The sequence below is a fragment of the Diadema antillarum genome, unplaced genomic scaffold (genome assembly GCF_040938485.1).
Source record: "Diadema antillarum isolate AM-2024a unplaced genomic scaffold, OU_Dant_1.0 scf00000045, whole genome shotgun sequence".
Taxonomy (NCBI): Eukaryota; Metazoa; Echinodermata; class Echinoidea; order Diadematoida; family Diadematidae; genus Diadema; species Diadema antillarum.
The window spans coordinates 2,727,817-2,751,696 of record NW_027270934.1 but is presented as its reverse complement, the minus strand read 5'-3'; the positions used below and the strand labels follow the sequence as shown (position 1 = coordinate 2,751,696).

At 37.9% G+C, this 23,880-nt stretch overlaps 1 protein-coding gene across 1 annotated transcript in view; it reads left to right on the top strand.

The window, feature by feature from the left end:
• Nucleotides 1-418: 418 nt before the first annotated feature.
• Nucleotides 419-23,880, top strand: part of LOC139714651 (uncharacterized) — a 37,008-nt gene continuing 13,546 nt past the window's right edge. Inside the window, exons 1-10 of the mRNA XM_071626333.1 lie at nt 419-546; nt 5,482-5,621; nt 6,852-6,899; nt 7,729-7,875; nt 8,680-8,865; nt 10,964-11,086; nt 16,099-16,203; nt 17,693-17,785; nt 19,299-19,406; nt 22,088-22,201. Coding sequence (XP_071482434.1) covers nt 530-546; nt 5,482-5,621; nt 6,852-6,899; nt 7,729-7,875; nt 8,680-8,865; nt 10,964-11,086; nt 16,099-16,203; nt 17,693-17,785; nt 19,299-19,406; nt 22,088-22,201 — 1,081 coding nt within the window. The 5' untranslated portion in view covers nt 419-529. The remainder of the gene's footprint in view (nt 547-5,481; nt 5,622-6,851; nt 6,900-7,728; nt 7,876-8,679; nt 8,866-10,963; nt 11,087-16,098; nt 16,204-17,692; nt 17,786-19,298; nt 19,407-22,087; nt 22,202-23,880) is intronic.

The window sequence follows — 23,880 nt, the reverse complement described above, 5'->3', positions numbered from 1 at the left end:
TTGACCTTCGCAGCATCCCATCAAAATGTGTGTGTGAATGTGTGTGTGTGTGCGTGTGTGTGTGTGTGCGTGTGTCTGTATGTAGAGACAACCTCTACCCTTTAATCAGCATGGGTATAGACAAGATCGTGAAACAAGCTATTAGTAAAACAAGTTCACCTTCAGGTATCAGTAGCAGCGTTTGGTGTTCTTCTACCACACATGTTTCTCTTTCATACCAGGCGCACGAATGGTGTGCGTATCAGACAACCTTAACGCCAGACCCACTTAACCCCGGGCCTGCTGGTGGTAGTGACCCGAGAACTCCGAACGAGATCGCTCATTACCTCCGGTCAGGCGTCACAGCTTGTCTGTTTCACTTTACGTCCGTTGCTTGTAATACATTAGGCCTTGACGTTGTTGACGCTGTCAAGTTAAGTCAAGTTCGTCGTATAGGAGAATCCGTGGGAAAGGTGCTGTTAGCTATAGGCCCTACAAGCACGCACCTGGAATATTTCATGCGAGGACCAGAGTGTTGTTTCTTAAAACTATGACCACCACGAACAGGTAGGAATATTAGCCTCTTTCATGGCCTCTGTCTCTGGTCATCGTATCTTGCATTTCTTAGCATCGAGGTCTTTTATAGGCCCAGAAACTCCACCAAAATATTTTGCTTGGCAATAATGATGCCATTGTTTGCAATGTTTCTTCTCATAGCAATGTGGTAGCCATTTTGCTGGAATGTGTAACATACAAATGTTCATGCAAATTGCGTTTTTAAAACGCTAGTCTTCTACCACTTTTTTTTTTTTGGTAATGTCGATTCTACATCAATGGATGATTACACCAAGGTGTCGGACTAAATTGAATAGGCTCTTCCAAGGTTCACAATATGCACTCCACATAGTAACACTCTGTATTCATTTCCTTTTATAGGATTTGTATTTTGTGTAGTTTGTTTCTGATTCCACTTTTATACCAAAGCAAATATCTCTGGTACTGTATCTAACATGTCTAATATCCCCGTGAACATAAGTTCAACAGGCTTAAGGAGTGGTTTGCGTTTGAAATGACTGGCATACCAGCGATACCAGTGTCCTTCTCCGTCTTGCTCTTGTCTGGCCTCGAACTTTGCACTGAATGATCCCAGTGACTGATGGGTATTTCAGATGTGTACATTGACTTCCCATTTGAGAATATCTAGGTCCTATAATAATGTATTCGCGAAAGCGTTTCCTTTGCGGAAAACATATTCTTCCTATTTTTTTCTCTCTCTCTCTCTTTCAACGCTATTCAAAGTTGACAAGAGCTTTCAGCGGTCATAATTATACTATGTTCTTTGTGTTCGTTAATCTGAAAATGGAATAAAAATTTTTATTCATAAGGTACGTCATTTTGAACACATAAAGTCTCTATATTGTAGTCCCTAGACGTTCGCTAATGCGAAAATGAAATACGGTTCGTTAAGTCGAAAGTGAATTGAAGGTTTGTTATTCAGAAGATTCGCTATTCCGAAGATTGGTTAATCCGAAAATGACAAGGGGAACTGACCTCAAGAATTACGAACATTTTTACTTTTTTCGGATTAACGAACATTAGGAATAACGGACATCATTAAATTGATGGAATTGCGAACCTTCAAAACAACACACCTTCGTTATAACGAACTTTCTAATTAACGAACTTTTCTATCAACGAACCTTCTGAAAAGCGAAACTTATTTCATTTTCGGAATTACGAACCTTCCGAATAATTGTAACCTTTAGTATACACCCAGGAGGTGGCAACTAATGGTGTAATCTCTTTGTAAAAGGAGAAAACAGTGCTATGAGAACGATTGAAACAACATTATTAGATTAATGAGACGTCACTTAAAGCCAAGCAAGAGTACACAAAATAGTTTATTGTTCGAGTGCCGGTAGCGTGTCATCCCAATAGCAATTATCTGATCAAGCAGCTATCTCCGAAAATTCATATATTATTGTTTTTATTATGACGATGATTATGATTCTGATAATCATTTATTCAATCAAACAATTACAGTGATGTAACATACTTTCACAAGGAAATGGTACAGTAAGACGTATACTAAAACACAAAAGAATAAAAAGGGAAGCAATACATGGGCTATAGTGCTCACAAAAGTCATTATTAGTTTACTATCGCCTTTACTTGTGTGAGCCCTCATGCAATGCATTCCTGTACATACATGCAAGATTGCCTTTTAAGTGGGCATCCCTTTTCCAATAACAAAATTATTTTGAAAACAATCAGTTTTATATGTACATATTGTACATGTATAGATACTGTTGTATACATTGTAGCTTTTGTTTTACTTGAATTTGTATCGACAACAAAAATGTGTTCTTGGAAATAGAATTTTATTTGAATTGAACTGAATCAAATTAACGCATATGTAAAGAACATATGAACATAAACGCATTTATCAAAACAGACCAATAATAAAGACATCACATTTAGATAGAGGATATGAAATTAAATAAATACCCAAAATCATCCAATATCTACTTAAGAAACCTGCCTTAGATTTCACCTTCCTTCCATTTAACTGTTTTTTGATGAGAACAAAATGAGAACATCCATTTGATGAGAACATCCATTTCAAGCTTAATCGCTTATGATGGTGGTCTCCTGTATTCAATGATCTCTGTTGTTTACTGAAAAATACTGTATATCTTATTTTATCTTTCTGTGTATCTACATTGCTCAATGCAATCACCTATGTGTATCTATTTATGTACTGTTATCGATTTATTTCACTGCACTTGTTATTCTTTGTCTTTGTACTTTTTGAAGTTTGCATTCAAATTGCATCTGATTGAATGCAGAAATAAAAACAAACAAACAAACAAACAAAATGATAAGATCTTTAAAATTAAAATATTGCACACCTAAATTGATTACATAATTATTTATGATAGCGATTGGTTAAAAAGAGTCTTGGTCATTACGATTGCTACTTACGATTGCTCCTCACGGCCCTAAGCTGTCACTGAATTTACATATCGGTTGTGTGTGTGTGTGTGTGTGTGTGTGTGTGCGTGTTTGTGTGTCCCCCTTTTTAAATTACTAATCCCGATATATTTTGAGTCGTTTTGTTCGCTCATGTTTTGAAGGGAGGGTATAGTTTTGGTTGAGATGGGGTTTAGGTTTCCAACTTTTTCTCTCGTGAGGGCATGAGAAACCCTTTTATGAAATAGTTATTTAAATAATACAAAAATACAAAAATAATGAATAAAGTTCATGAAATATGAACTTTCTCGTGAGAGCATGAGAAACCCTTTTATGAAATATTCATTTAAACAATAAAATGAAAAAAAAAATGATAATGCATAAAATCCATGAAATATAATGACAAAATCCAAAGCAGGTGGTCCTAATAAACGGTGGGACCCATTTTTTATCAGGACCACTTTATTTCAATTTGTTTTTTGACATCTCAGTCATTTCAAAACCGATTTTGATCATCTATTATAAACTTTGAATTCCTCTTAGAATCGTACGCCTCTTTTGATATTTCACAAGTGGTTATTATCTCACAAGAAGTTAAGTCTTTAATCCCTCTACAACAACCAAAACTGTACCACCTTTAAGCAACTGAAGGTAATTTCTTTAATTTCAACAAAGAATCTGTTGTTTTTGCCCTATTACAATTCACATAAATGAGACTGCTATCTAAGTGCCTCTCCGACTGAAAAACATGAACAGTGGTAAAATTTCCTTTTCTTAAAAGTGTCAATAACACGCGTTCAATAACTAAATGTCAAGTACAGGTAAAGTGTTAATGAAAACGATGAGCTTGGTCCATAGATAGTAGCGTTGCATCAAATCGATATCAAGATAAATAAACTGGTTTATATTAGTAGAATGAGACATTCAACAAATATAATAAGCCAACATTTCACGACTTGAAAAGAATCATGATATTTTAGAATATATTTTGTGTCTCGAAATTGATCTAGAAGAGCCTCTTTCTCAGAAATCTGTTTGTGTAATAAGGAGCCATTGATTTCAATAGGCTTCTATAAAGGACAGTGTTCTCGTGATGACGCCCATACACTTAAAACAAAACAAACAAACAAAAATGCCGAAAGGACCAATTTACACTTACGCGAGCGATACACCTACACACACACGTTTGAAAACGTGATACTGCCAATCATAATAATGTCGATGATGATGATGACAATTACAATGGAAAATGTTAAACAAGAGACTATAGCTTGATAGCATTGATTTAATGTATAAACCTACATTGAAATATATAGGCCCTATACATGTACGTGCATTTATTTATGTATGACAATGCATCACGAAACAAAAACAAATCAAACAAATTATTCAAAAGGTTGAAAAAGCATATTATGTTCCTGGACGACTGAAATTATCAGCATTTTTATATCAAGTTTCTTTCAGGAGTATTAATTCTTTACGTGATAGTTGCTAGCGTAGAATCAAGCAAAAAGAGTGTTTAATGACAGGAAGAGATTATTAAGCAGACAGGTGATGATATGGAGTATGAGTTTTCTTCAATTTATTTGTCTTTTCTCTCTCTATATGAATTATATATTTTTTCAAGATCGCAGCTTTGGCGATTTTAAAAGAGTCTGGAAACTCACCGTTATGTAGGGATAGATTAAATATATGGATGAGAGGGGCTGCTAAGGGGTAAATTATTTTTTTCAAAAAATTCACCTTTGAGTTATCCGGCCCACAGGAATTACTACATTTCAGAGATCGAACAATGTCAATAATTTCTGATTCATTAAGTGGAGTAAAAGACAAAGAATTTTGATTACTTTCAGGTTAGTAATCTTTATAATTTTTGATATCATTTATGGGAATAGATGCTGCTAAAGAAGGACCAACATTAACAAAGAAATTGTTAAAATATTTGCAATTTGGTCAGGATTAGTAATAACTTTATCATTATGAGTAATGCTATCAGGACATTCCGTAGGTTTCTTTTTGAGTATTTCATCAGCAATCCGCCAAAGAGCACTTTTATGTTCCACTCATTAGGCAAAGGAAAGTGTTGAAAATTATTATTTATTTCAAAAAGACAACATTATCAAGTACTTTACCTTTATTATTTAAAACAGTCATGAAAAACTCACAGCAGATCTTTTCCTCAGTGTAAATTTGCGTGGCATTAGAGCAGGAACTGCACACAATACCGGGTTTACGTCACCTGACACCCACGAGTCCTCCAACCCTCAAGTCATACAGCCCATGAATTCGACACTAAGTAAACAAGGTCCACGAAACTGACACATTAACCCCCGTGTTTTAATGTCGAAGTCGTAGGCTGTTTTTAACTAATATCGAAGTCATGGGCTGAATGATTCTTGCTACGGACTGCATGGCTCATGGACTTTTTTTTTTCAATGTCATATTCCTGTGCTGTATGCCCAAGGGTTGTATGACTCGTGAGTATCGGGGTCGTGGGATCTAGGGTAATTTTACCTCCTTCTTGAACAGCTCTGGAGATGAGAGAGAGAAGTTCCAGGAGGAGACTCCGAGGAAGTCCTCGAGGAAGGCCCCTAAGATATGTCTGGTGGTTGCAATCATTGTGTTCCTTTCCCTGGTCATCGTCACCGTCGCGCTCGGGATCGCTCTCGGTGAGTTGTTGTGTTTTTATCGATTCTCCCCTGACATGACCAGCGCTACGGTTCCATGCAGAATTGCAATTTCTATTCATTGTTTAAAAAATCACAGCTATGGACACCTGTGTATTGCAAACACGCAAAAGAAAAGAACAAATGTGTAAAGAAAGAAACTAAGACAAACCCGAATCGTATTATCCAACTGCATTTTGCTATTATTAAGTGTGACTCAGCATCACAAAACCAACAAAAAAATGCCAGACATGGATGTTTAGTTAAGGGCAGATTCTGAAAGAGCAGACTCTAAGCATTAAAATGATGTATAACTCAATTTAAATGGACTCCCCTTACCTATCTAAACATTGGAAAGAAAGCACACACTCTGGAAAAGTGTGAACGGAGAAAAGAGGCTCTGAAGTTACAGAGTCTATTCAAGCGCTTAATCTTTACCAAGCCGTGCTAGCTGTATAAGGGACAAAACGCAGGATGTAAACCACCGGACCAACAACAATGAAGGGATAATCAGATTTAGGTGAAATTCAGCATGTTCTATTAACAAGTTCTGTCCAAGATTAATGCTAATTTTCAAAGCAGTAGCCTCATCCTTTCAATACTTATTAGACATGTAAGTGAAGAGTGTGCCAAGGATTTCAAGAAATGAGAAGCAGCCTCTAAGACATACCTGGTCATTCTACTCTCCCCTTAATAAGGCCGTAGAAAAACTGCTAAAAACACACTTTCCCATTCATGTCAATATCCGAAACTGAAGAATAATGTAGAAGAAGGATAATTCTTTCAGAAAATATGAAAAACTCAAGATTGACTTGGTTGAACCATTTTTCGAGTCCTCACATAAGATCAAGGGGTGCGACTTCTTGTTTGTTTTGTGATGCACGGTCACAAGTGGTCGAGGTATTAATAACTTCCCGCACAATGCATTCCCAACATCACATGATATTTTAAAAAGATATGCAGACTCTGAAATAACACAGAGAGAGGGAAAAAGTATGTGTATATTGATGATGATAATAATGATTATAATAATGAAAAGGATAATGAACAGAAAGAAATGCTTTTCTGTTTTGTTTTGTTGTGTTCTTATCTGTTGATGAAAGGGAAAAATGAGATAAATTGTCATGTAAAATGGTGAATTCATGATTGTATATCGAAGATTATGTGTACGCCATATCATGCAATATGCTATTTTCCCGTCCCTTGTTGTGTTATTGCTTCAATACTGTAAAGGGCCAAGGACAAAAGACGGCCCAGGGGACATACAGGATACCGGAACAAGTGAGTCATTTTCTTGTTGTTTGGTTTTTCTTTTTCTTTTTCTATTTGCCAAGGTTTAGCGAATGAAGGCAGCCCTTTGCAGATTCAATGACATACTTTGTGTGTGTGGGGGGGGGGGGGGGTGGTACTTGTATAGAAAGAAGAGATTTAACAATGCGTTTTATCGATCGTGACCTTGGTCAAAATTTGATGGGTAATTTAAACTTCTTGCAGCATGCAGAACTTGCTCGGATTTTTGACAAATGGATGTAAGAACATATCAAATCAACCAAGGAAGCGTGTACCAAACAAATGCCAAACGGAGAACACACAGAAACTTTAAATTGGATAGTAACTTTATGAGACAAGCGGAGCTGTTAAAGACCTCAACATTGCACAATCTTTTACTCGAACTTTGAATTTGTTTTACAGTGACATGTTTTAGTAGCACACGGAGACATGAATAAATAGGAAATTTACCTCAAAGAGTTTTTTGTGATTATTTGAAAGGTTTGATCCACACTGGAGGGAAATCTTTTTATCACAAATTTGTCACATTCTATAAAGAATACACAGAACTTGAACGACATTATAACAGTTTTCATTCATTAAATCATTTCATTGTCTATTGACTGTTTTCTTTTGTGCTACAACACAAAATGATATAAACTGGCTCATCCCTTCTTTATCCTTTTTAATTGTAAAAGAATTACAAGTGTAGGCCGTTTTCTATGAAACAAATAAAACTACTAGTACATCTCCGTTATCTGGAATAGAAAAATAATTGCCAAAACTCACGTAAACCTCATTATTTGTTTTTTTCTTTTGATCTAAAATGAACAATTTGAAGTTCAGCTTACGGCAGGCGAATCGAGGGAGGTCTCGTCCCCGGGCTACCCCGACCCTTACCCGGACTCGAGCACCCAGTATTGGCTGATCACGGCTCCAGACGATTACCGCATTACCATCGAGTTCCTCGACTTGCGTACTGAAAACTGTAAGTCCGTTAACCTTTGTGAGGTTCCTACAATGTTTTGAGAGTAAATTTGCAGTAGACGATATTTCCTGTGTATCCTCCCTGCTTCTATATAACTAGACCTTATATGGCTTTTGCAGGAAGTGTGGAATAAAAGGCAACCAGGTCAACATGCCGATTTTAAACATTGTATTGTTTTTTCGAAGAACTTTTGAAAACAAAAGAGTATGATGTTAACAACGTAGATTAACATTGCCTACCAACAAGGACAAGTTCCCAACAGGGAATGAAAGTCATTAAGCACCTAAACCCGTTGAGGACGGACTGATTTTGCTACAACACGCATTTCCCATAGACACCAATGACATCATCAAATCCAAATCTACACGGAGGCATATGATTCAGAGTGAAGTAATAGCTTGGCTGAAACAAACTGTTTTCCTCGAAATCCTCCAAGAATTACTGTCCTTGTTTTCTCTGGCTTCTACAACATATCGAAGATGTGTGTTTCTTCATTTCTTGAATATACAAAATACCTATATAAATATATGTATGTATATATATATATATATATATATATATGTATGTATATTGTATAACAATATACACATATGTCATATTAGAATGATTACAAAATATGAAAATGATTGTTTTATATTTCAATAAGTAGATATAACATATCCATCCCTGAAAACTAAGATTATCAGGACGTTAATTGTTATCTCTGCAGTTTTTCCAAAATTTTTTCTCTCTCTCGGTTTTGTCTTGGGCTTTCTATATTCTGGTGTTCATAATACTGTCCCGTTTTCTTTCGACACTGCACAGTCTACGACTCGGTACGCGTTGGTAGCTCCGCGGAAGCCGAGGGAGAATTTATCGCCTCCTTTACTGGATACGATCTCCCACCAATTATGACGTCATCGGGCAATGCATTGTGGATCCAACTTTTGAGTGACGACGGCACGGCGGAAAGCGGCTTCCTTGCGAAAGTGACGGCCGTTCACGTTGACGGTAGGTTTAGTTATGCTGCGTTTACACCATGTATGTTCCCGGCAAACACGGCTACCACGGTTGTTTCAGGCCTCCGTGGACTAAACAGAATGGACGTGAAACAACGCGTTGACACGGGATAGGCAAATGTGCCAGGCCGTGATTGCCGTAGATGTCATGTCAGATTTTAAAACTGTCCAAAAAAAAATGTCACGGCAGTCCCGGTGCTAATGAGGAATCTTGTATGCCGTGATAAAACGGGTTGAACACAACGAAACACGATGGCACGTAATAGACTGTAACAAAACTTGGAGGCGGTCCGTAGCGGAACGAGAATGGAAGTATTGACAGTCTAACCTGACCAGACGCCATGAGAACAGCGTCATTATGTTCACCGTTGCAAGGACTGGAACGAACAAGACTAGAATACGAAGAGGGGAAAACAGGAGAATGTCTCATCTACCCACGGCGCACTGCGTTTCGGGCAAATGGGGCGGACGTGGACGCCGGGAACATGGTGTGCTCCCCACTTGCACTGATGTCTAATGAAGCGAGCATTGTTGTTTGCTAGAAAGTAGTTCTCGAAAATTAATCTGTCACTATGACATCGTACAGAATAAACAAACGAACAAATAAAGCGACCAAGTTTATGAACAGCCATGGTGAATTTCATGGTGTCTGTCATACTACGCTTTAAGTTTGCTTAATGAGAATAACGATGTCTATGTAGGCGTAGTGCACTCGAGGGTATTTACAATTGTGAAACATGCACGAGGCGAATTGTTTTATAAAATGGGTCGAAAATTCGAAAACTAACATCATTTTTCAGCGTTTTTCACGTACCTTTGTGGGTCAAGACGTCCGAAGATGTTCGTCCCAAACTTTTACGCACGTCGCACTCGCGGAAGTCCCGCACATACAGTACAGTGTGTATAAGTATAATTGGGGGGTTGGGTTTCCGGACACCCGCATGAAAACTTACTTATTTTACATAGAATATGCACCCTTTACCTTAAAGACTTGATATAGACTCCTCATATAGGCCTACTAGACAACATACTCTGAAAACGGCGTGAGAATTAACCTGCTAAATCGTTGGATTTGCTCTTCAAAGTGACTCCATGTACGCGTCCGGCCCCATAACGCTTGGTCTACTGTACTGTACAAAGTGTACGTATAGTACAGTATACGTACGTACGCCACATATGTTATGCACAAGGGAAGACAAGCAGTCTATTACATCAGAATGTTTCGTATTTTACAGACTTAAATTGCAGCACTTTCACTGGTCAAGACACCTATACTGACGAAGGAGTCCTAACCACTTGAAAATCAAAATGTCGATTGAAAAAGAAAAGAAAATGTTGGCATATTACAATCTTCGTGGTTTTGTGTGACCAGCTGACTTTTGTCGGAAATACACATCAGATACTCATGATCTTGCACGTTGTGCTTCACTGGAGTCAGTTTCCTTCGTCGTACCTTATACAATTATTTTTGCACGAAAGCCTTAATCCAGTGGTAAACATTGCGTTTACTGCTACTTATTCGTGAAATTTACTTCACTTTTTGAAATTCTTGCGAATTTAGTCTGTGTAAAGTCGTTCATTTGTTACCCAAATTGTAATGATGTTGCTTTGAAATTTAAACATAAAAATAATTACATATTGATATCATATTTATGCACACACATACACATATCTATCTATATAATTGAAGAGTTTTGATGCAAAAATATATGAACGACATTTCGAAAATTCTTAAAGGAATTATATAGTTTTAGTTGAGACCTAACTTCAGATTTGTGAGATAATGAGAAATCTCTTCTAAAATATGATAGAGCATGTAATTCCTTGAAGAATTCAACATCTATATGGTGAAAATTGGTTTTCAAATGGCTAAGATATCCACAACAGAGCGATTCTGATAAAAGGCGGGACCTACCTTTTACGATTGCTTTGTTTTCCTTCGTTTTTGGATGTTTCAGCCATTCCAAAAATGATTTTCATCAAAATCAAACTGTGAATGTCTTTTTAAAAAGTCGTCGGCGGTGTGGCAAAGATAGGGGAAGAGATTTCTATTTTTAGTCATGCTCCGCTTCGTTCGATCCTTCTTGTAGATGCAGCCATGGAGTGCAGCGGCGACGAATTGCCTTGTAGGTACGTGAGGGCGTGCTATAGCGAGGAGGACAGGTGCGATGGAAGCTACAAGTGTGTTTCTGGAGAAGACGAGGTGGGCTGTGGTAAGTTCGAATTTCAATTTTTTCATATATTATAATATGTACAATATTATTATTATCATTATTATCATTATTATCATTATTATCATTATTATTGTTATTATTATCATTATTATTTCAGTCGCATTATTCATTGTCATGAAGACGCACATATTACACACACGCGAGCGCGCGCTCGCACACACACACACACACACACACACATTGAGACCGCTGAATGATGGCAAGTCATTTCGTTAAATTAGGTTTGATATTATTTTACTCTAAGTCGCATTGATGTACAGTAGAAGCATTCATTTTCACAACGAGAAGAATGACCATCCACACTTGAATGACAAATCAATGGCAAAAAGCAAAGAATGTCAAAGTGAAATAGGTCTCCCTTCAGTAAAATATTACTGAATGAGGACTGATTAGACTTCAAAGTTTACAGTACGTACACTTTAAGTGTGACACAAATCACTGCACCAACAATGGTTAAAGCTTTAATGCGAAGTACACCATTTATACACTTGCTATCCACTCCTATCTCTGTTAGCTTTACACATTTCGACATGCATAAATACGAACTCATAGCATAATAATGTCACGCACATAGTGCATCCATGTTCCAGCCTGGTGCATAAAATATGCAGAATTTACTCGTTTCGAATGAAGTGGAAGATGGCACATCTGGCTGAACATTTACTTTGTCTCCGTACTCCTTGCCGAAAGATTTCTGGTCTTTGACAGATTTCCAGCTCGTGCCATGACTATCCGACCTTGCAATTGCCTCCACCAGGGGTAAAATCAATCTAAAGCAAAGTCAGCCTCAACAGCTGAGCTTGGCGACGCTTGTAGCTATCAGAGCGTACAAGTGTAATGACATCTTAATGGCATGTAATGAAGAAAGATTCTGAGCTAATTAACCGGACACAGCTGATCTCGGTGACTGCGCGGATTAGGTTCGAAGGAGACGGTTTTGATGTGTTGCACGGGTATGCCGCCTACTGTATCAATGACATATAAAACATTAAATCCCCCACCCCTCCCCTCTCTGTTTCGTTTTCACCCCCTTCTTTCATCTCTCTCTCTCTCTCTCTTTCACTATCTCTCTGTATATAAATATGTATATATATATATATATATATATATATATATATATATATATATATATGTGTGTGTGTGTCTGTGTGTGTGTGTGTGTGTGTGTGTCTGTGTGTGTGTCTGTGTGTCTGTGTGTGTGTCTCAATCCACCTTTTTCTATTCCCCCCCCCCCACTCTCTCCTTCGTCGGGGTGGTAGTACATATTTGAACACTTACTAGATGTTGGACATTCACATAAGTACCTTTTTGATGTATATTGCTATCGCGCAAAGATAATGAAATAAATATACACATGGGGAAGTGTCAGCAAAAGTACAACGCGTAATTCCGCATACAATTCGGCCCTGCTCCTCAAATAAATATCTGGTATGAAATTTACCTATATCCGACGTTCTGGATTGTGAAGATTAATAATGATTGCGTTTTCAACGTTTTATCCATAGACTTTTACGTAAACTTGGTTCCTTGGGCCATGTACCTGCACCTCTTTTGAACGTCACAGAGGGTTGAGGGGTACATACGCCACTGGAGGCAAAATTGACAATTACCGGTATTCGACAATACAAATGAAGATGCGTATGCCGCACGGATTGATCATGTTCATCGGCAAACATTCGGCTTCCTTATTGCAACCGAATGTCAAAATGAATGAAAACCACCGATTATTTATAATTTTTGGAAGTAGCCATTACAAAAAAACAAAAAAACATGTGCGTACATGGTCAGGTTGGATTCGAACCAATGACCTCCTGATAGCTAGACAGGCGTTATATCCACTGGACTACCAATCTTCCGCCTGTTAATCAGTATAAAGCGACCGGGGGTTCCCACTATCATGATTGGCGCCACGATTGAAATCGTAGTCTTAAACGTGAAGCAATCGTGGTGACCTAATTTGATCGTATCAGGTTGTATCAGATCTTGAGGTCAATCGTGGCAATCGCGTTAGAAAAATTTTGGACGGCTCAAAAATTTTGTGCGATTAACACGATTAATTTTGGATCGTGATCATCGCATCAGATTGTCTTGGATCGTATCAAAACACAGCAAATCTCATCTAATCGTGCGTCTTAACCGTGTTGATCGGGATCGGCTTTTCCACTTTCCTTCTGCTTATGTTTTTTGTGTGCACATTTCCCTTATTTTACTCGCAAATCGTTTATATTTTGCATTCCGCGAGGTGGTAGCCTCCATCTTTAGATTACCATTTCCAAATGGTAAATTGTATGATTGTTAAGGCATTTCATTAACATTATTTGTATTAAAGGTATGATTTATTGGTTTATAATTTCATGAAATGAAAGTTGTATCATAAATTGTTAGGTATTTTCATACATGTATGATCAATCCATATCACCATTCCACAGTCACACGAAAAGGAGTTCCCCGTAATCGCTTTGGGCATTTTTTTTTTACGAAAACAAAAATGAATAAAAAGAAAATGGCAATGGTATGTCTTCATTTGGCTACTTTTTAAAAGTATACAACAGTATCCTTTTTTTGGGGGGGGGGGGTGAGAAGTATTCTATTTCTTGTGTATCATATAGTCTAATAATTAAACCTTGTTGTTGTTTCATCATCCAACGTTTGACCCCTTCACATCTATTGTGACACTTTTCATGTTTTCTTTTGTGGTTGGTTGAGCAAAATTTTAGAGGAACCCCGCTCCAGCGGGCTTCCCACTATCGTGCGATCCATTGCGAACGCCACGATTGGACATTCGTAACTGATCGTGGAAAATTTGTTGAACTGGTCTGAAATTTCACGTTTCGATACGAGGTTATGCGAGTCAATACGTGTTGGTACGCTTGGATGCGATATGTCACGATTGGTCTATTTCAAGCGATACGATCTTTCACGATCTGGTCTGCCGTTCAAATACGATCCGACAGGATTGTCCCGATTGAGTTCACGATTGGAACCGATCTAACATGACCATGACGATCAGGATCCCCGATCTGGTACGTGCAGCAACGTTCCAATACGAATACCGCGAACCAAAACGGGCTGCTGAGATAAGATACGATATCTTTCACGATCGGGATCAAAAGCGACCCCCATTTAAGGCGCGATTGGACCCGAATGGGAATATTATAGTCCGGTTGACGATGGATTTCATTGTTTCACTTAAATTATGCAGAGTGATTAGGCCTATTAATTTTATCCACAACCATTGATGATGGCAAGGCTTGACAGGTTGACGATGATGACAACGTAACCTTTGCAGTATTGCTAATGACGATTATGTTATCAGAGAGAAAGCAGCACCCAGGCCAGCCATAACTTCAGATATTCCCTCGTCTGATATTAAACGTAAAGGAATTAATAGATTATTAAATCGACATGCTCACCCTCCCCCCTCACAAAAAAAAATGAAATATCGAACCCAAACAAATAAGATCAGCTGATTGCCCCTCTTCCCCCCCCCCCAAAAAAAAAAACAACAACAAAAAACAGCAAGACAAAATGACCTTTCTCTCCAATACATGAAGAAAATAATTATATGATGAAATGGAAGCTAAGAAAGAGGATCGGATCATTTTGAATGTTATGTAACATAGTATTATTTTTTTTTTCAAACAACATTTTATTTCGATTTCATCATCCATCGTTGATTACAATTCAACATGTAGTTGTGTTGCTTGCTGCGTGACATTTCAAACGTAGGCCTATATCAAAATATTACAAAATGATTCTTAGGACTGTCATTGTGTCAATTTCTGATTATTCTACTATACAATACACAGTAACTGCTTCACAATTATAGTCATCCCCGCTGCCTAATGGGTCAGCAAAACCAATATGTATGTACAATACACATTACAAAATATACCCATTGACTTCGTCCGTATACTCGTCACAGCAGTAATTATTAGATAATGAAATCAAATATTGTTAAGGGGTCAAACAAAAGGCCTGCATACCTATTTATCAGGGGTCAACAAAAAGCCTACATACCTATGTACACAAATACATACAAAAGCTTTACAAATGTACATGATCAATGTCTGTACATAATCCATACCTATAAAACATTACCCCTTCATCGCTCACCCGCATAACCTCATCAACACTTCCCCCTCTGAATAGAATATCCCTATTCTATTCAGAGTAGGTAAGCATATAGTCTCCATACCGTCAAGCCTCGGCTTATTTTGAAGACCCTTATGCTTAAGTTCCATAAGCTGTTTGTATTTGTCTTGTATAATTGTACTAAAAACTATGTGTTGATATACTGTTTGTCATAAATGACATGTACCATAATCATATCTGATGTAACGGAATTAAGCAGAAATAAATCAAATCAAATCAAATCAAAACACTTCCCCCTCTAGATAGGCATACTCCAGGTATACCTCACTCCAGCACAGATACACACACATATTTGCACACACACACACACACACACAAACACACACACACGCCCACAAACACCGAACCTGTTCACCAAACAATCAACAACAAAAAGCACCCCCCAAAAAAAACAAAAACAAAACAAAAACAAAAACAAAACAAAACAAAACAAAACACAAAAAGGTAGCAATAGATGTGATGATTACTAAAACATGAGAGCACTCTGGGGCGAGTAAGTCTCACAGTGTTAGTTATATGAAAGATACTTTAACCTGAAACACAAACTAAGACAAGGAAATTCAGGGAAACTTTTGAGGTACCAAAACTTTATGTTATCTTTAAGATCTGATACAATCTGATAAGACCATCACGCTTGCTGCACGATTAAGACCACGATTTCAATCGTGGCGCCAGTCGTGATAGTGGGAACCCCGCTGATAGCAGCAGGTACGGAGTATTTACGATTCTTGCCTCGAGGTGCTTTTATTGCAACTAATTGACAAACTACCTTTCATTAACGTAAATGAACACCGATAGATTAATAAACTATCCCTTCTCACCGTCCACGTCCACAGCCTGCTCGAACCCATTCTTCTTCAAGTGCTCAGACGGCCGCTGTGTCGACCGTATTCGTGTCTGCGACGATGTCACCCACTGCTCGGATGATGAACTTCACTGTGGTGAGGTTGGCTTATGTGTTTACGTGATCATATCCTTAAGCCGCGACTCCTTCGCAGTTTCAGAAATGTCCGTATACTGTACACATTACTTTAAAGGGATGGTATACTATTGGCTGAGGTGAGGATTCAGCATTTATTTATTTATTTATTTATTTTTTTGCGAGATACTAATACTGTAGAAACCACTCTATGAAATGTTAAAGGGAATGTATACAGTGCTGGTTGAGGTAAGGACTTAGCTTTTAACGTTTTGCGAGATATGCAGAAACCACTCGATGAGATGTCAAAGAGCATGCAATTCTAAGGGGTATCAAAAGTTTGTTTGATGAAATTCGGTTTTGAAATGGCTGAGATATCCAAAAAAAAAAAAGGTGAAACAAAGAGATCCTAATAAAAGGCGTGGCCTTTCGTTTTTTAATATTATCAGTTTTTTTGGGATCTCAGCCATTTGAAAACCAATTTTCATCAAATATACGTTGATTCCTTCTTAAAATTACATGCTCTTTCATATTTCATAAGAGGTTTCTCATTATCTCACTTAGGAATGTTCAAAACATGAATTCTCACCTCAACCAGTACTGTACAGTCCCTTTAAAGAGCATAGAAACAATATTCAGAGGAATTCAAAGTTCATTAGATGTAAATAGGTTTTGAAACGACTGAGATATCCAAGAACAAAGTGAAAACAAAGCGATTCTAGTGAAAGGTGGATCCTACCTGTTAGTAGGATTGCTTTGTTGTGGATATGCCAGCTATTTCAAAACCAATTTTCATCAAGTAAACTTTTTTTTTATTTCTCTTTCAGAATTATATGCTCTCTCATGTTTTATAGAACTTTTCTCATTTTCTAAAAAAAAAAAAAAAAAAAAAAATGTTTGAAACCTGAAGCTCCATCCTAGCTGAAACGGCACACCATCCCTTTAACAGGTTCCCATAATTGAATGTTAGTTGTTCTGACGTAAGGAGAACAGCTATGTTTAACAGCTGAAGTGAATCGTGTTATCATTTTCTCGAGGATGTTACACTTCAGGTAATATTCTAAAGACTTCGAGTCTCGCTGTTCCATTTCTTTTTCTTTTCCTTATCATCGTCCCACGCTTGACGTAATACTCTTGCGGAGCTGCTAGTTGTCTTGCAGCAGCAGCAACAGTGGTAGGAGTAGTAGTAGCAGTAGTAGTAGTACATGTGATTATTGCTGTTGTTGTTGAGCAGTAGTAGCAGCTGTTTTGGCAGTAGTAGTTGTAGTATAGCAGCAGTCTATCAGTTGTAGTAGTAGTAAATGTAGTAGCAGCAACAACAGTAGTAGTCGTAGTAGTAGTAGTAGTAGTAGTACGTAGTAGTAGTAGTAGTAGTACGTAGTAGTAGTAGTAGTAGTAGCTGTTGTTGTTGTATAGAAAAAACTAGTAATGGTAGCAAAAGTAGCAAAAGTAATTTTAAAGGCAATATCAGTTTATTATTCGTCATTGTTAATCGCTCGTTTATCCGTCAGATTTCCAATGCGATGTCGGTTACACGGTGAATCGCGTGTTTGTATGCGACACCACGAACGATTGCGGCGATTTCAGCGACGAAAAGGATTGTGGTGAGTAATCTTTCTGACTGAGTTTTCATCAGTCGGTCAACATTTATATCGTTGATAAGCTTTATTGTCTTTTCCATGTTAACTGGTCATTATTATTATTATTATTATTACTATTATTATTATCTATTCGTCTATAAACATCGCAGTATATCAGTACGATAAACAATACAATACAATACAATTCAATGGAATATATAACACATAGGAATGACAAGGGGCAATTAAGAAAAAAAATGCTACATGCTGGTAAGAAATCGGCAAAAGCAATATAAATTGTTATTTCTTGGAAATATGCCATGTTACTGTTATATTTTTGTTTTATCTCAGAGTTATTTCTAATTGCTGTTATATCATTCTTAATTTTTCCAATCAAATCGAAGGAACTCAATCATAGAGTCAAACATCATCTCGTTATGTAATCTTTGCAAGGAAGGTCAACAGCTAAAAGAGAGCAATCATCAACACAAGCGCAGAAAACGATCAATGTTTTGTGCAAGAAGAAATACATGAAGTAGGATCGTCCAGACATAATCATAGTAACAATGCTTGGAAGCATGCCACGTTACTACTATATTTCTCTGTTTTTTCTTAGTCATTGCTTGCTGTTATATTAGTCCTCAGTTTTCAAATTAAGTCCATGGAGATCAGACATAGAGTCAATGATATCGTTACGAAAGAAATCTAATCTTTGCAAGGAAGGTCAAGAGCTAAAAGAGAGTAATCATCAATACAAGCGCAGAAAATGATTAATGTTTCGTGCAAGAAGAAATGCGTAACGTAGGATCGTCCAGACGTAGCGTTGCTCGGAGGCATGCCATATGTTACTGTTATATTTTAATGATATTTCCGAGTCATTTCTTGCTGTTACAATAATTAGTCTTCAAATTTCAAATTAAATCAATGGAGCAAAATCATAGAGTCAGTCATCTTGTTATGTAACCTTTGCAAGAAAGGTCTAGAGAAAAATAGCGAGCAATCATGAACACAAGAGCAGAGGATTATCAATGTTCTGATAAAGAAGAAAGTACTTACAGTCATGACAGTAGGATCGCTAAAACGTAATTATAGTTACATTGTGCGCTGCCTGGTGCCTGGAAGGCATTCTTTGTTACTGTTATTATGTTCGCGTTATTTCCAAGTCATTGCTTGCTCTTATATTAGTCTTCAATTTTCAAATCAAGTCGATGGATATCAGTCATAGAGTCAATGATATCGTTACGAAAGAAATCTAATCTTTGCAAGGAAGGTCAAGAGCTAAAAGAGAGCAATCATCAACACATTAGCAGAGGATTATCAATATTTGTGTATAAAAATAAATACTTACATATTGTAGTATCATCGAAACATAATTACAGTAATATAGTGCGGCGTCTAAAAGGGATGCGGGGTTTATGATCTGTTTAGCCTCAGGGACTCGTTTGCCTTGCTTTGTCTTTAATCTTAGATATGAAATGCTTTTTCTTTGTTTCCATGGCAACGCCCGGATGACGTCTGGTATAATCTGCATCCGTAGAATGCACTGGGGAGCGGTGGCAGTGTCCCGGAGGCCCATGCATCTATAAGAACAACGTGTGTGACGACTACTTGCACTGTCCAGGAGGAGAAGATGAACAAAATTGTGGTATTTATACGATTTTCTTGTTCAAGATAATAGTAAAATTTCATTGTTTGATTACGAGCTGCTTAGGGAGCTGTCATAGTCGTGATAAACATCGTAACTTAATTAGAATCACTATCATTGTCATGGTAACAGTTAGTTAGGACTATAGAACTATTTTTCGGCGAAAGGCATATTCCCCTCTCTCATGTCTCTGGCTCTAAATTTTGGAATTCTCTCGATAATAGCATGAAAAAAGCTTGGTGTTTTAATACTCTCCTTTGAAATTATTCTATTCAAAAATTCTTTTCTGGCAGAATGATCATACTCTTGTAGGCGCTAATTTCAAGTCCTTTTTTTTAAATCATACTCGTTTATCGTTTTATAACACAATCTCCTGTCTATACCTCCGTGAGACCATGAACTCGTTCATTGTGTGCGTTGGTATTGACCTTCCAACCCCTCTTCCTTCACCCTTTCCCCGTCATCTTTAGTCTCTTCCTGTTATTCCTTCCACACTTATCTTTTCTCTTTTCATAGAAAGAGAGCTGCCTTGTGTTTGTTTGTTTGTTTGTATGTTTGTTTGTTTGAATGATTGTATTTCTTTGTCTTTCCTCTCTTAATAAACGCAACTTGTCTAGTCTTGTTATTTAACTGGTCAGATATTAGTCATTGTTTGTGAAGAGACTGCAAACTACAAGCTTTGCTTTTTAGCAGTCCTCTCCATTTCCGATCAATTTCGACTCGTCAGTTATCATGAAAGTAATAACCCTTTCATATTGGTTCACATCATTTTCCTTGATTGTTCTGTTGTATCGTTTTTGAGTAGTTATGTGTATTCAAATGTTCATGTGCAATCAAATTTTTCTTGGAGACGAAATAAAAAAGAAAATGAAGTGAATTGTAATCACAAAATCTAGTCGTGCACATAATCGCTAATGCTCTTCCTACCTATGTACAATAAACTGTATTAAAGATCATAATACTATGCACTGTGCGTTTCGACGTACCAGTGCCCCGCATATGAAAAAAAAAAAACGCCCTCTATTGACTTGTCCAATTATTGTGCTCAAGCTCAATGATCCACCTGAAACACAATTTTCGGCCTGCACGTGCACCCTGATAATGGGACATTGATAATGACGTTGTTAGTATAGCTTTCTGTCGAAGAAATATCAAGCCGGAAGGTTCAATTGTTCAAGTGCAACATTGCTTACCTTATTGTACATGTCTACTATTTTTGTTATTGGGTAGATCGTTTGATCTGCTGTTCATACATTGAGGCCTGATCTGTAGATTGCTGTGGTTGAAAGGCGTAATCTTCAGGACATTTTCTAATCAAGATATTTTTGCAATATCTCAATGTCTACGAAGTACGTAGTAGATTTAGGAAGATATATTGCGCAGTGTCGATGATTGAAATGGAATTGAGCAAAAACGGTCTTGGATTCAAAATATGATTATGGTGTTGTTTTGCTGTTGAAAAAAAAAACTCTAGCCCACCAATTGAACAAACTCCACATAATGATGTACGTATTATACTGTAGCTATCAATCTGAAAGAGATTTAACTATTGATAAAGTTTTGGAAATGGTATCCAACTAAAAAAAAAATGATCACACATTTTATCGTAAGGCATTCTATCGAATCGCTTGAAATTGTTTTCGAGCGACCAACACATGTGTGCATGGGAAATTATGCACAGATGTGGGACTTCATTGTTATTTTAATTCGCTGGTGTCATGAGTGGTTTAATACCATGGCAACCTTGAAGTCTTTCAGGCATAAGGTTATTGGAGTCAGCAGAGCGGATGGGCTCTGCCGCGCTCTTCCTGTTTTAGAGTGTCAGTATCAAAAGCCATGACATCGAAGATTCCATTCGCAACGGCATTTACCATTGTAGGCAGAGAATTTCAGAGGTACTACAGGGAAGTTTAGATAGAGAGAGAGCGATAGCGAAAGTGCAATTCGAAACCATATTCAGGTCGACCTGAAATAAAAGAGAGCATCAAATCCGAAAAGTAACAGTTTCATCGATATAGTACATAGAGCAAGAAAGTTATGAACTAAAAGGAACTCCATAAGTTCAAGGAATGATTATAATTGATATGACTATTATATTCATAGCTATACATTATACAGAGGTTATTGCAAGCCACTATTCAATTCAATTCAGTTGAATTTTTCATTTCGTTTTTCGACGAGATCATAGGCATTTCACTCTATTTGGTAACAGAGAATACGGTTTCATAGGCAAAACAAGTAAACTGATACAATATTGTGGAGCCTGTTATAGTAGCTAATTATACGTTGTCATGAAAATTAAAGTAATAAAAATCAAATAACAATACTCAAACGTGGAAAATGGAAGGACCCACGAAAAAGACAGAGCTTGTAGAATACGAGAAATTGTATTCGAGATGTTTTCTTTTTACGTTTTATTTTGAATATTTACTCGGCCTATCTCCCACCTAATTTGCATTTTGGGTTGCCACAACTGTCATTTTTCTTTATCTTTATTTTTTTTTCACGGATTTGATGAAAACTCTTACATTTGTGTTCTATGTGTTGAACTGTTAAAGTCAACTTCAACACAATGGAAAGTTTAATTCAAATCTCTTCATCATTGCTTTTCTTTTTCGCTTTATCTTTGTCTCCTGTTCCCTTTAATCTACACTTTCTCTACACTTTCATTTTTTCCACAGTTTGTAAATCCTGGCAGTTTCAGTGTTCGAATAGCAGCGTGTGTATCCCGTACTGGGAGCGGTGTGACGGCAGTTACGAGTGTGACGATCACTCCGATGAGCAGGACTGTCCAAGTACGCCAAGATACTTGTCATTCAGTCATTATAATAGAATATAGTTATACATTATATAGATGATGACTGGCGGGGGGAGGGAACATACCGAATGCAGGGGCGTCACCAGCTTTTTTTCAAGGGGGGTGCGTTTTGACACTAAATGTTTACGAGATTTTTTGGACAGACATTTGGAATATAGGAAGCTCTCAATCCCTAGACTTTTACTGTTTTTTGAGGGAAACCAAGCGGGGAAAGGGCACCGGCGTAGCTAGGATTTCATCTTGGGGGTGGGTGGGGGTGGGGTGGGGTTAGTATGCGAGGGAGCGAGCAAGGGTGCGGAAGTGCCGGAGGGGGTTGTACCCCCTATAAATGGATTATGGAATGACGGTGTGAAACGACAAATTACTGGCAGCGATATCAGGAGAATGGCATAACGACTACATGCGAGCGAGCGGAGCGAGCGAGCTTGAAAATGTTGACATTTTGCAGTCCGAAAACTGCCGTTTGTAGCCATATTTTTTTTGCTTTGTAAATTAAAGGGGGGGGGCGCACCGGGCGCAACTGCTGACAATTACTGGCAGCAACATCAGGTGAATGGCATATTAATTAAATGCGAGCGAGCGAAGAGAGCGAGCTTGGAAATTTTGACATTTTACAGTCCAAAAACTGCCATTTGGAGCCATATTTTTTCGCTTTGGAAATAAAGGAGGGGTGGGGGTGCAACGGGCGCAACTGCCGGTAATTACTGGCAGCAACATCAGGAGAATTGCATAACAATTAAATGCGAGCGAGCGAGCGAGCTTGAAAATTTTGACATTTTACAGTCCAAAAACTGCCGTTTGTAGCCATATTTTTTTGCTTTGGAAATTAAGGGGGGCGCACTGAGCGCAACTGCTGGCAATTACTGGCAGCAACATCAGGTGAATGGCATAACAATTAAATGCGAGCGAGCGAAGAGAGCGAGCTTGAAAATTTTGACATTTTACAGTCCAAAAACTGCCATTTGGAGCCATATTTTTTCGCTTTGGAAATAAAGGAGGGGTGGGGGTGCAACGGGCGCAACTGCCGGTAATTACTGGCAGCAACATCAGGAGAATTGCACAACAATTAAATGCGAGCGAGCGAGCAAGCGAGCTTGAAAATTTTGACATTTTACAGTCCAAAAACTGCCGTTTGTAGCCATATTTTTTTTTGTTTGGAAATTAAGAGGGGTGCACCGGGCGCAACTGCTGGCAATTACTAGCAGCAACATCAGGTGAATGGCATAACAATTAAATGCGAGCGAGCGAAGAGAGCGAGCTTGAAAATTTTGACATTTTACAGTCCCAAAACTGCCGTTTGTAGCCATATTTTTTTGCTTTGTAAATTAAGGTTGGGCGCATCGGGCGCAACTGCTGGCAATTACTGGCAGCAACATCAGGTGAATGGCATAACAATTAAATGCGAGCGAGCGAAGAGAGCGAGCTTGAAAATTTTGACATTTCACAGTCCAAAAACTGCCATTTGGAGCCATATTTTTTCGCTTTGGAAATAAAGGAGGGGGGGGGGGGGGGCTCACTGGGCGCAACTGCCAGCAATTACTGGCAGCAACATCAGGAGAATTGCGTAACAATTAAATGCGAGCGAGCGAGCGAGCGAGCTTGAAAATATTGACATTTTACAGTAAAAAAACAAACTGCCGTTTGTAGCTATGTTTC